At 43.7% G+C, this 13,525-nt stretch overlaps 1 protein-coding gene across 1 annotated transcript; it reads left to right on the top strand.

Annotated features, from left to right (window-relative positions):
• Positions 1–478: 478 nt before the first annotated feature.
• STRA8 (stimulated by retinoic acid 8) lies at positions 479–13,188 on the top strand. The gene is made up of 8 exons (XM_035128166.2): positions 479–670; positions 1,173–1,248; positions 2,888–2,972; positions 3,694–3,852; positions 5,775–6,057; positions 9,043–9,119; positions 10,317–10,428; positions 12,946–13,188. The coding sequence occupies exons 1-8, from the start codon at positions 479–481 to the stop codon at positions 13,018–13,020; spliced, it is 1,059 nt and encodes a 352-aa protein (XP_034984057.2). The 3' UTR covers positions 13,021–13,188.
• Positions 13,189–13,525: the final 337 nt, after the last annotated feature.

The following is a 13,525-nucleotide window of genomic DNA, read 5'->3' as shown; positions in this document are numbered from 1 at the left end:
ATTTATTAGCATTTGTTCTTATTTGTTGTGGGGAGGTTATGCAACATCCCACACTTTCCAGTGTGTTTACAATTTCCTTATCACAAAAGTCCAGTTGTGGGAGGAAAACAGGTTTGTTGCACAAGAGCTTAAAATCATCTTTAATTACACAACCTGAATTTGCTGGTTTGAAAATGCTTTGAAATGGGCTGCTTTAAAAATAAAATCCACATTGTGTCTTGAGATGCATTCCTATTTTGAGCTTCACTTTGGATACTCTTTGCACTTCCTATTATATTTTCTTTTTCTGGTTGGGTCTTATTTTCCTTATTACATGGATATAGATCATTTTCTGATCATTTTAGCACTTAGCAGGCATTAACAAGGTAAGGAGTGCTGGGGCTCATGTTGCTTAAAATCAGTTTGCTTTGCTGCACTCGCCCCTGCTGATATTAAGCTGTTTTTTAATCAGTGGAATGGCATTGTCTTACAGCTTTTGATGGAGACATCTGGAAACCGTAGCACCCCATATGCTAGAGTGACTTCTAAGTATCATACACGTCTGCAGGATCCAAAGTCGCAAGGGGGCAAAAGACGGTTGTCTCAGGCACGCAACAGAGCTACCTTGGCAGGACTTTTCAACAACCTACGAGAAACAGTATTTCCTCAGCAAGATAACTCCACATCAAGGGTATAGAAATGATTCTGAATCAGCACCTATGGGCCCATCTGCACTATTGTTCCTCTTTAAGCAGTCATGGCTTCCCCCAAGGACTCCTGGGAACTAGTTTGTTCCCATGAGTGCTGTGAATTGTTAGGAAACTCCAGGTTCCCCTCATAGAACTACAGTTTCTGAGAAGAGAGGTTGACTGTTAAGCCACTCTGAGAATGATAGCTCTTGGAGAAGAATGTTGGCTTCTGAATCCATCTTTTGTTTATGTGTTTTGAGGAAAGAAACGAAGGGTCAAAACAATATGCATGAAAGGCCATGCATTGCCTGACTGGGTGGGGTGGGTATTTATTTACTGTGCTGTCTTCCTTTGCTTTTCATAACCCAATGTGCAGTTTTTGACGTCTTCAAATGGATGTTTAGCCAGCAACAAGAAGACGATCAGAAAAAAATCTAAGGCATATTAAAATGTTAATCTGCTCAGAACACAGATAGATTGGGCCTGTTCTCTGTTTTTGTTTAGTGTCAGGTTTTATGCAAAGCTAAGAATTATATCCAGGAGCTGGAGAAAACCTTGGAAACCTTGCTGAATATGAAAGGTATCGTACCAGCACCATGACACCTCGTTTAAATGTGAAAAACCTTTTCCCTGACTTTTTCAGTAGGAAAATGTACTAGGCAGACATGACTAAAGAGGTAAACTGTCCCTGCCGATGGCTGAGGTTCTTGTTCCTTCTGGCATACCATCCTGAGCCTGTTCTTCTTACAAATAGTAGGTGAGGTGGTAAACCTATGTCTTCAACTAGGAATGTTGGAGAATTCTAAAGGAAACAGAAGCAGAAATTGCCACTATTTGTGTTTTTGTCCCACAGTGCAGAACAGAAATCAACCCAGCAATTACAATTTGTATTCACTTCTTTTTAGTCTGCGACTGATACTTAATGACCTAATTTTAAACATTGTTCTGACTTTTCCTTTACATAGAAATGAATGTCGTAGGAAGGATTACATCATTAATTATTTCAGATTCATAACTTGCGCAACTAATTACATTAAATAGCGGACAGTGAGACAAATAATGTGCCATTTGGCAGAGACCATTCTGGCAGTGGAACAGAAACATCATCAGTTGTGATTAAAATAGTTCGGAATGGAAATTGCTGCCTTCTTACCTCTGGGCAATGGGTTAAAAGCCCCCTGGCCTCCATGCCAGGGTCTCATTCTAGCTCACACCTCCTGCACCCTGCAATTTATTATGGGGGAGGAGCTTGCACTGAAGGATGAACTATGTGATTTAAGTCATATGTATTTTGTCCCTCAGTGTGTTCTAGTAAATGCAGAAGGCATGCTAGATTTGGACTGGAGAGACCTCAATTTTAATCTTTGCTCAGGTTTGAAGATTACTAATTATCCTTTGATGATGTCACTTTTTCCCAGGTTAACTTGCCTCTTCCTTTCCCCGCAGTCAGGATATTTGTTCATCTGACCCACTGTTGTCTACTCTGACTGGCAGTGGCTCTCCAGAGGCTTGGACAGAGTTCCTTCCACATCACTTGTGCTACCTGCTCCTTTCATGCTGGGGACTGAGCCTTCTGCATGGCCCCTTCCAAAATAAAGTTTCGGGATTTTTCTGTGATCCCTCATAGGCCCTGTCTTCTCTGGCTTGTTAACTTGATTGTATTTCCTTCTGGAATTTACAGCTCTATTGCTTATTTCGTTTTACTGTACTTTTCCCTTGGTTTTTACATTGTGATATATATTATGATTTTTTATTGTAAAGTGTTTTGAGCATACAAAAATAGCAGGGCCGGCTCGTCGTAGACCCCCGGTGGCGCAGGGCACCATGGCGCCGGCCTGCCAGGAGGGCGCGCGAGCTGCGCCCGGCCGGTCCGCTGTGCAGCTGTGCGCGGCGCCCACCTGCCCACCGCGCTGGGAAATGGGGCGGGAGGGCGCCGGAGAGATTGTGCTGTGCCTGCCCGCCGCGCAGCAGCGCCGCGCCCACCCGCCCACCGCGCTGGGAAACGGGGCGGAAGGGCGCCGGAGAGATCCGGCGCACCATGGCAACAGGGGCGCTTAAGACGGCACTGAAAAATAGGATGAGGATGGGGATTAAATATATATATATATCTTGTTGGTAACTTATGAAGCCATTTACCACATTTCCTTGAAATGGACCTGGTGTGAGAGAGCTTCAAAATGTGCCACTTTGTTGATGGGTGCTCATTCTTCTGGTAACAGAGGTTTTAAATCTGGAGGATGACCATCCATCGAGCTTGGAGGAAGTAAAGGAAGAATATGTCAAAATGTACTTCAGCAATCACAGGTAAGTCACCGAAAAATAGAGATGTACTGAATTTTTCCCGTTTAAGCAACTCAGAAAACTTTTTGCAAGCTTCAGGAGGATAAACTGCTTCTGCCTTGCGAGTTGTGTATGTACATACAGTTTCAAGCTATAGAAACAAAAAACAAGCAAAATTACAGTAGTACCTTGGTTGAAGAACAGCTTAGTTTATGAACAGCTTGGATTAAGAACACTGCAAACCCAGAAGTAGGTGTTTTGGTTTGTGAACTGCTTTGGAATAAGAACATGTTTCGCTTCCTGTTGAGTGTGTTCCATTTGTAAATTGAGTCCCCCGCTGCTATGGGAAAGCAAGCCTTGGTTTAAGAACGGACTTCCAGAACGGATTAAGTTCGTAAACCACGGTACCACTGTATTGTAGAGCAGGCTAAGCCAACCCTTAAAAGCAGCTCATTTTGTAGCGTCCTATCAGCACCAGACCCAAACTCCTCTTACATTTGCTTCTCTCTGCCAATATAGTCCTTCTCTTAACATTATTTGGGTAGCCTGGCAAGTTATTTGGGGAAAAAGTAGCTGCTCATAGTATAAGTTTGTATCCAATTAAGTTTTACTCAGAGCAGACCTATTGAAGTTAACAAACTATAATTAGCTAGGGTGATTCATTTCAATGGGTCTGCTGTGACTGGATAAAATCCAGAGTCAATCTCTCATCCCCTAAATATTTTCTAACTTTTCTTGCTTCTAGTGCTGCTATATCCCCTCCTTCAAATTCTGTGAGTCAGAGTGGCGGTACTGTCTGGTACATGATTCAGGAACACGAAAAGACCTCGGTAGGGGAGGATGTGACTCTGAGGCTGACGCAGTCGCCAGCTGCCTCTTCTCCTGACCTCATGGAGTTTGAGCGGTATGTGAAGCTTTTCAATTGTTTCTTCATTTGGAACAACCCACCGGCTAACGTTACAGAGGACAGAATTTTCTGAGTCCTTGTCTGATACAAGAAAGACACCAATAGCTGCAGGATGATTTCTGTGGGTCTGACTTCTCCCTTTATAGGGCTCCCTAACGAGAGAAACTACCCTGCGGAAATTCTGCTGGAGTGATTGGTTACATTTGTATAGGGGAAATTACAGGTTGTATATAGGGGAAATTACAGGTTGTCTTTGTTTTTATTATGTATTTTGCATTTTTTTATATTGTCATTGTTATATTTTATGTTGTTAGCCACCCTGAAATCTATAGGTATAGGGCTGTATACAAATTTAATTAATAATAATGGTAAAAATATAGTCCCTGACACTTTTGCACTGGTATACGTAATGTAGGAAGGCCACAGGAAAGCAGCTCCATTTGTCACAGAGCTTTGTAGCTTTTAGAAAATTCTTTCCCCCTATGAACAGAGGAAATGTTTGCTCACATCTGTCAGTCAACAGAATAGCTTAAATGGCTTGAGCACTGTAGAACACCCACACCACACACATGTTCCTCCCCCCCCCCAATATCCCGTACAAACTTGGGATAATGTTTTGTTGATACAAATGACAAGCTAAGACCTAGCTTGATGCACATTTGTGATGACTTATCTTCTATTGCTGCTTTTCTTAAGTATTATATGCCCACCACATAACATAGTGTTATAATTCTGCACTATAATTCTGCAATTCTCTTTTGAGGGTCAGGCTGAAATAGAGTTATCAATCCAGCTTGGCCACCAGGTGGCGCAAGCCTGCTTCTCTGGTACACTTTACAGTGGCCTTTTCTAATTAACAGATACGGAGTTCTTTGAGCATCTTATTTAGCCAGCAAAATACTTTACTCCTCAAAAAAACCTATACAACTCCTTTTGTGGTTTCAGCTCCCTCCCTTCCCACCTTCAGTGATACTCCTTAGAGCAAGTCTGACCAGGTCTGTCATGACAACAGCGAATAACTGGCTGTTGCTGTGCAATAATAGGGCAAGCACATGTGTGCTCTTTACGTTACTGATTCTCCTCCTGTAATTGGTTCTGTAATCAGACGTGACACAGTTGTGACCTTCCCTTTTAGTGGCTGGATAGCTCAGCTGGTAGAGCATGAGAAACTTAATCTCTGAGTCATGGGTTCGAGCCCCACGTTGTGCGAAAGATTCCTGCATTCCTGGGGGTTGGACTAGATGACACTCGGGTTCCCTTCCAACTTTGGTTCTATGCACTATGGCTATATAGTTGGGCAACACAAGAAATCAACTTATTCTCCCCCCCCCATAATAATATATAATAATAATTTATTATTTCTACTCCGCCCACCTGGCTGGGTTTCCCCATGTACCCACCTACCCTAAATCGATAATTTAGGGAAACCTCCAGTGAGTTAACAGGCATAATAGACTACTGAATAGGGTAACACAGCTGAAAACAAGACCATATATGTTCAGTCACCAGGAGAAATGCAGGGCAAGACAATGATTGAAAGGTGCCTGTGAAAAAGAGTGATTCCCTGGCTTGATACTTTGGTGTACAAAGAGAAGAGCCCATTGCTCTGTTGATGGTTCACTTGTGCGTGCAGAACATCTGTCCCAGGTTCAGACCTTGGTTAACTCCATTTAAAAGAAGAAGAAAAGGGTTCAGGTAGCAGGAAAGAGCACCCTCTATTTGATCCTCCTGGAAATCTATTAACCATTAGAACAGACAATAATCTGACCTGGGACGAGGCAGCTTCTTAAATTGTGCCACCTTCTCATGGCTACTACTGAATATATGAGGCACAAAAGGGACCACCTGGTTGGTCTCTGCGCTACTGGGTGCCATCCAGACCACATTCTGAAAGCCGTCTCCTTTCCTGTCTTACCTAGGTACTTACATTTTTACAAACAGACAGTAGACCTGCTGGTAGACAATGGGGTTGTGAGCTCCGAAGACGTTACTCTTCCTGTGGTGTCCACAGCCGTTTCCCACCTGTGGCAGGGCCTCCCCGAGGAGAGGAGGGACAGTGTCCTGCAGTACTGTAGTCAGAGGCAGAATTTCATCACTGAGGTCAAGATGGCTTCCCAAGAGCCTCCCTGTACTGAGGGCAGTGTGAGGGACAGCGGAGCTAGTCAGGAAGCCAGCAGTTCGCTAGTATCCACACCAGAAGAGGTGAGAACGAATCTCTCTTAAGGAAGGATTCAAGCTTCAGAGTTCTAACCAGGACTGGCTCTAAGGTTGAAGTGGCCCCGGGCAAAGCACCTTTTGGTAGGCCCCATCCTCCACCTGTAGCCTCTGCAAGGAGCAGGGCCTCCCTCTGACAGTGGGTAGTAGTGCCTTAACCAGTGTGCTCTAGAAAGGGCAGGCAGCTGATCCAACTGACTGTTTTATTTCTCTGCATGGGATTTACAGTGGTACCTCGGTTTGCGAACGCAATCCGTTCCGTGGAGGTGTTCGCTCACCGAAGGCACGCTTCTGCGTGTGCACGAAGTGCCGATAGAGCGCTTCTACGCACGCGCTGCGCAGATCGCGTCTGCGCATCCGACACCGCAGAACCCGGATGTAAACACTTCCGGGTCCGCGGCGTTCGTAAACAGAGGTTTTCGTAAACGGAGGTAGGCGTAAACCGAGGTTCCACTGTATAGCCAGTCTTCCACCATAATGTCCCAGGGCGTTGCTTATCAATGAAACAACAACCACACAACACATAAGTAAATAAACAGTGTCAAAACAATACCAAAGCAGGCAGGCAATAAACAATTTCAGGCAAATGGCTTGTTAAAATCCTCAACCCACTCCCAAACGCTGGAGCACAGTGCCTCCAAAGTAGCATCAGTCTAGCAAATCACTTTCGGTGTTTTACTGATACCTTTTTTATTGTTCTCTTTTGTTGCTTTTTTCATTCTATGTAGCACCCTGCTATGACAGGAAGTTTTTACAAATAATAAATAAATGAATACATTGTGGTAAATTAAAATTACGACTTGACTGAGCTGCTTAATGCTATGAGGAGCATTTGACTTGGATTGTTTTATTTTAAAAAAACCTGAAAGGGAAATCCAGGAGGACAGGCCCTGATGTGGTGTTTAAAGATTCCAGGTTCTGACGCTTGCCCTGGCTTTAATCTTCAAGAATGCCGGCACACACCCCAAAAGTGTAGGGGAGGTATAATGACCTATTCTAAAATCACTAGGAAAAATAATCAACTCAGAAGGAAGGGCAGGCCCTGGAAATATATGGCAGGACTCATTAGATGGGTGAGGAAAAATTACAGGTAAGGCAGCGCCTGTTTCCAACAAAAGCTGCAAGCCAGAGGTTCTCAGCTAAAGTGGCCATCTTGCAATGAAGGAAGAAAAAAGTTTGAGCCCCTCCAGACATAAACAGCACAGTGGCTGGGCAGGCAGGCAGGCATGCAAAACTCACTCATGGAGAAGGGTAAAGAGGTCAGCAATCAAAGCAAGCAGTAGCATCAGCCCCATGTAATTTGAATGGGTGGGTGGGTTTACAAATATAAATTTTATGAAATGTATGAATAAAGTAACAATGTGTACAAGCAACAAGAGACCCATGTGTTAGCAAAAATACAAAAGACTGCAGAATTAAATCTTGACAAGGTTGAGCTGCCAATATGAATAATTACGGTTAATATTTATATGAATGAAATGAATACTGTATATGTGTGTGAGTGTATCTCTATGCTTCCATAGAATAAATGTATAAATTCCGTGCAGAGGTACAGTTCGTGAGACTTTGTGATGTTACTAGCCAATCTACCAATCGTATTCCTCATATTTTATCAATTGGCATGATTTCAACCATCACAACTAACCGACTAGTCAGCATAGCTGCCAAGTTCTCCCTTTTTTAAAGGGAAATTCCATTATGCTGAATAGGCTTCCTTGCGAGAAAAGGGAAAACTTGGCAGCTATGCTAGTCAGTCGTGCACCGCCACTTAATCAGTTCTGCTGAGGCAGTATCATTGCTTTATAAAGAGAATAACTGTACCCTGTGGGAGTTCTCCATGCAGTGTTGCTACTGAAAGTGTAAAAGCACATCTCAGGTTGAGACAGTGGCTTGGTTGATCCGTTACGCTAAGCCAAACTATGGCTTAGTAGAAACAGGAATGTGCAGCCTCCCAAGGAAGAGAGATCAGCTGTTTTGCTCTTCCCCCAATGTTTTGCTGTGCTAGGCTTAGCTAAGGTAATAGGTTAGCTTAGTTTGCCATCCAGACCTGGGATTGTGACTGAAGAAAGGTGGAATATAAAGGTTTTTAATAAATGAGTAGGAGAGAGAGACCTATGTTATGTTAGTGTCTGAGACATTAGTTGTCGTGATTACCATAACTCAAGATTCCTTGAGCCATGAAGAAGGCCAGGGATGAGGAACCCTTCAGATGTTCCTGGACTCCCACTTCTCATCAGCCCTAGTCAATATCCAGGAATGATGGGAGTTGGAGTCTGTCAACATCTGGAGGGCCACAGGTTCCCCATCCCTCCTCGCCTTCACACTCGAGGAATCTTGGTTTACAACTAGGCTAAAACAGAAACATAAAACGCAGGTACGATTCACATGCTGCAGATACATTCACTGTGTTATAGAAAGGTGGTTTAAACCCAGTTATGTGCACACAGCCAAGTTGGATCTGGAATCCATATGATGCAGTTTATCACAATGCTAGAAAAGGATGGAGCTACCAGCACGATCCCTACCTTTCACTGAAGCTGTTGTGAATAACTGACCCAGATTCAAGGGTTACAGAGAATTAAAAAGTGACGCTCACAGTGAAACTAGCTGGCTTCTGTCCCACCCTTTTTTATTAATTATGGCCAACTCTTATAAAAACCAGGAAACAAAACACGACCTACCCTAATAATAGACTGTTTTTTAAGAGATAAAAACTAGATTTTTAAAGAGATGATTGACACTAAAAGCTTTATTGCTCATCAGTTCCAAGTTCCTTCCTTCCATGTTTGTCCATCTGCATTCCTTCGTCATGCAGAATTGTGATGTGTGTGTGTGTGTTTGTTAGATATAGTGCTTCACAGAATACCTTCCCCTGTTGTTGTTGTTGTGAGTGGCATAGTGTTCAAATAAGACAATAACACCATATCTAGCTGAGAGCTAGTATCCAAAATGCCATCTCTCTCTCTTTTTTAGATCCTCTTTGAAGATGCATTCGATGTGGCAACTAGCTTCCTGGATAGAAATGAAACCCAAGAAATGTCCAGCCAAAGGTAATAGGCTCAGTTCTGTGAACTGCCAAGATCATGGGTCGGCAAACTAAGGCCTGGGGGCTGGATCTGGCCCAATTGCCTTCTGGATCCGGCCTGCTGACAGCCTGGGAATCACCATGTGGATCGGCGTGGGGATTCTGATTGTTCAGGCTGCGCCATTCCCACACACACACACACAGCGCAGCGGTACTTCCTCCATCCTGCCTAGAGGAGGAAGGGGGCTGAGCTTTGTTGAGCCGCGGTTGGCTGAGCACCATTTTAAGCAGCCCCTCTCCGGAGCCAGCCCTTTTGCGCCACTCATCATCCTGCCACTGCCACCAGCCCCTGCCACTTGCAAGGCACAGGTAAGCAGCCACTGGGGCTTGTCCAGTGCTGTGGAGAAGGGAGAGGAGAGTCGGGAGGCATTCCACCCCCCCAAAAAATATAGCCAGCCCCCCATAAGGTCTGAGGGACAGTGGACCGGCCCCCTGCGGAAAAAGTTTGCTGACCTCTGGCCAAAATCATAGCATAATTCACTATTTCACTCCACGACCACCACCTCTCCTTAACAATGCTTTGTAGGTTGGTGGAAAACCTTCCTTTTTAAAGAAGGCTCTGGATTATAAATGGTTGTTTTATTGTAATGGCAATTAGATGTCTCTCTTTTTTATATCCTATTGCTGCTGTATTCTGGGGTGTCTTTTCTTTTTGGCTGCCGTTTTAGTGTTATTTTTAAGTGATGTTTTAAAAATGCCAGCTCATGGCTTTATTTCTGTTGTTAGCTGCTGACCTCTTGTAGGGAAAGGCACAATACAAATGTTTTAAATAAATGAATGAATGAATGATTGGGCGAGAGAGAGAGAGAACCCTATTTTGTTAGCGCCTGAAGCATTAGTTGTTGTGACTGGCCAATTTATTCATTAGTTAGAAACTGAAACATTTCCTGATCATCCAGTGTGTAAATATATAGTTAGCTCTGCTGCTAATGATTATGTACGGATGTGGGTTGTGTTAGTAAGGTAGACTCCCTTTAATTGGCATACAGCAGAAACACAAGGTTCTTTTCTGCAGGTTATGCTTCCCACTATGACACCTAACAGTCGGTGGTCATCAAATTCAGTGTCCATATTGAAAAGAAACAATTGATTTTTCTTAATTTTCCTTTTCTTTCTCCAGGGTAGATGGAGGTCTCACTATAATCTCTTCCTCTGTTTGTAGCTCAGCATTCACAGGCTGTACTTCAGAAAGCCAAGAGGATTACCATCACCTCTACCTACAGATCATCACCTTCTTGAAGAGCCTGTTTTTTGCTAACACACAACCATCCCAGGTAGGACTTTGCAAAGTGCTTGTTATAAGGCTGCCCACCCCACCCCTACCCCCACCCCCAATATAAACTTGCAGGTAATGTTAGGACCGCCTGTTGTGTTGTTGAAGATACAAGAACTACCACATCACTGCAAATAGGTTAAATTAATGCACCATTTGAAGACCTTTTTCAGAATGTCTTGCATATATTTCAGAGCTAATTGGGTGCAACGGCAATTTTCACTTCTCATTTGCCTGTTTGTCTCGCAGGCAGTCTTTCCATTGTAACATGAGGGTACTGTATACCTAACTGCTCTTGGCGATTCTGGTCATGGCTGAACAGGGCTTTCTCAGGGGCAGGTGCCCTATCACAGAACTACTATCCCCAGGGTGCTGCATTTGCCTGTAGTGTGCTTGTTGTTGTGGAAGTCCAAACTGTCTGTGTTTGATATATCGCTAGCAGACTCGGATGTAGATCTTCTACATAGCCCAAACAGCAGCATCTATGCACAAGACAGGAGGCTGAGACTCCAGGTTTTGCAGAAGAAGAAAATGGGGGGGGGTATGGAATCTTCCACCCCGCAAAAAACCCAGTTCATTTAAGACTGAGGAAAGGAAAACAGAAAATGGGGAAGGGGGAATAGAGGAGAGAATCCTGGAGAGGAGCACCGCTGGCTGGTGCTTTGAGCAGCTACACTGTACTGTATACACACTATCCTCCTTTTCTATCTGGCTTAATGTAGCAGGAACCAAAGAGGAAGCAGAAGGCAGAAGCCAGCACCAGCTTTGCAAGGATTCTTCCAAATGCCCCAAGGAGAAGCAGTAGCTTGGGGGTGCAGGAAGTGGGACAGAATATTCATAAGGCTGAGAAGGGAAGAGAAAAGAAGCTGTGAGCAGCAAGTGCCCTGTGCAGTGAGATTAATGATTATGGGTCTCTAGCTGTTTTTGGACTACAACTCCCATCACCCGTAGCTAGCAGGACCAGTGGTTGGGGATGATGGGATTTATAGGCCAAAAACAGCTGGAGTCCCAAGTTTGAAAAGCCCTGGATGAGAGCATAGAAGCAGTACAGATGGATGATAAAAGCCATCTCATCTGGACAGGAGATCCTGGGAGCTGTAGTTCTGTAAAGGCACCTGGGTATCCTGAGTAAATCTCAGCGCTCTCACCAGACTAAAATTATGTGACTCTTCTGCAGGCTGATGATGACTAAGACTGTCCATCCCAGACCAACTCATTCATAACAGTAAAAGAGAGATAACTGCAAAGTTTAAAAGGGCAGGAATAGCAGGTTTCTAGTTGAGAGATGATGGGCTGAACAGGAAGAAGTGGTAGGACTTGTTTACTTTTTAAAAAAAAACAGTGGCGCCCAGTTTCTTGTTTACATACCGTAACTGCAGCAGAATACGCATCAATGAAGAGAAATGTGCAGCTAGGATAACTGGTTTCAGCCACAGATTTTGTCCTTGCTTAATGCCATATCCATTAAATGCTTCACATTATCCCTAGAAACCAGGCTGTGGTGTCAACACAGGGCTGGGCACACGCATCAAAGTCTGTGACACTATTATCTGTGAACAATATAAGAAGGGCTGCTTGTAATAATACTGCGTGTATCATATACTTACAACAGCAACAAATCACAGAGTTGGAACACAGTTTTCCATCAGTGTGGAGCAGGTAGAGAAGGCCCAACTGCAATGATCAAAAGACTTGGAACCACTTTTTGTTTTTAAGAAAGAGGCTGGAACTCTAGAATGTTGAAAGGTGGCTGTCATGATGAAACTTTACAGAACTATGACTCTCCGAGGGAGAGCAAACAGAGTAGAAAATACTCATTCTCAAAATACTAGAATTTGGGGAAATTCACTGAAATTGGCTTTTTATGTTGTACTTTGCTGGGTTAAATTGACATTTGCTCTTATCCTTCTAGGCAGTTTGAACTGCATCCTTTTTCTTTCTTTCTGTTTTTTGTGGCACCCCTTCCACTTTTGAAAGGAAAAGGTATTGTTCCGTTTAAAGCAAGAGATGGCTAGCAGAGCTCTCGTTCTTTCTCCTTGTGTGCATCCGCAGCTAACTTAACTCAGCTAACACTTCACAAAGCTGCCATGTGTAGGTTGAGTAGAAGTGAAGTAGTGTCAGATGTGCCCGTCAAAATCAACAATTGTAAACATTTTGCTGAGTGCCAGAGTGCTCCATCCAATGGATCAGTTTGTCCCAGAGCTCACTTTTTTATTAAATAACAGGAACATAAACTTCATTGGTATGTGGGAAGGGGGAACCCCACTGGAAGTGATTCTGCTAGTTATCATTACCTAGGGTCGGGGTGGGAGATCTGCAGCCCTTCCAGTGTTATTGGATGCCCAACTTCCACCAGCTGGTTAGGGCTGGATGAGGATTGGAGCCTGACCACATCTGGAGTGCCCCAGGCCAGCTACCCCTGTTCTAGAGAAAGAATATTTACTCATTGACCTGTTTTGCCAATGCCATTCAGTGCTAATAAGTGCTTTATCCCTCTCCCCCTGCATATGCTTGACAGGAAGAGGTTCTCCCGCTGGATTATGAGACTGTGATGCTGAGATGCACAGAGACATTTGATGACGAAGATTTGTAAATTAAGATGGTTCTATTAAGCATGTCCTAATTGTTACTTAATGACACCCCTCAGCCTATGCCACCATGAGAAGAGATGCTGCTTCAATTTCTTGGTGTTCATCATGCTTAAACGAGTTCTGTTTGTTTATACTACATAATTCTTTTTACATGTATTGCAGTTTGATATTTATAAAGTTAGAATTAAATTTTTTTAAAAAAAAGTACGTCTGAAATTTGGTGCTGAGAAGTGCAAATCTGGGAAGAAATAGCCACCATTTCTACTGATAGCACATAGTGCAATGGAACAACTCCCTTCTGGAGAAAAGCTGCAGCACTTGGGACTTTTTAGTTTAGAGAAAAGGTGAGGAACAGGTAGCATGACAGAAACTGGTGAGATTGTGGGTGGCGTGGAGAAGGTGGCTAGAAAAAAGAGCCAGCGTGGTATAGTGGTTAAGAGCAGTAGACTCGTAAGCTGGAGAACCGGGTTTGCGTCTCTGTTCCTCCATATGCAGCTGCTGGGTGAC

The sequence above is a fragment of the Zootoca vivipara genome, chromosome 10, assembly GCF_963506605.1.
Source record: "Zootoca vivipara chromosome 10, rZooViv1.1, whole genome shotgun sequence".
NCBI classification, from domain to species: Eukaryota; Metazoa; Chordata; class Lepidosauria; order Squamata; family Lacertidae; genus Zootoca; species Zootoca vivipara.
This window is presented reverse-complemented; position numbering and strand designations above follow the sequence as displayed.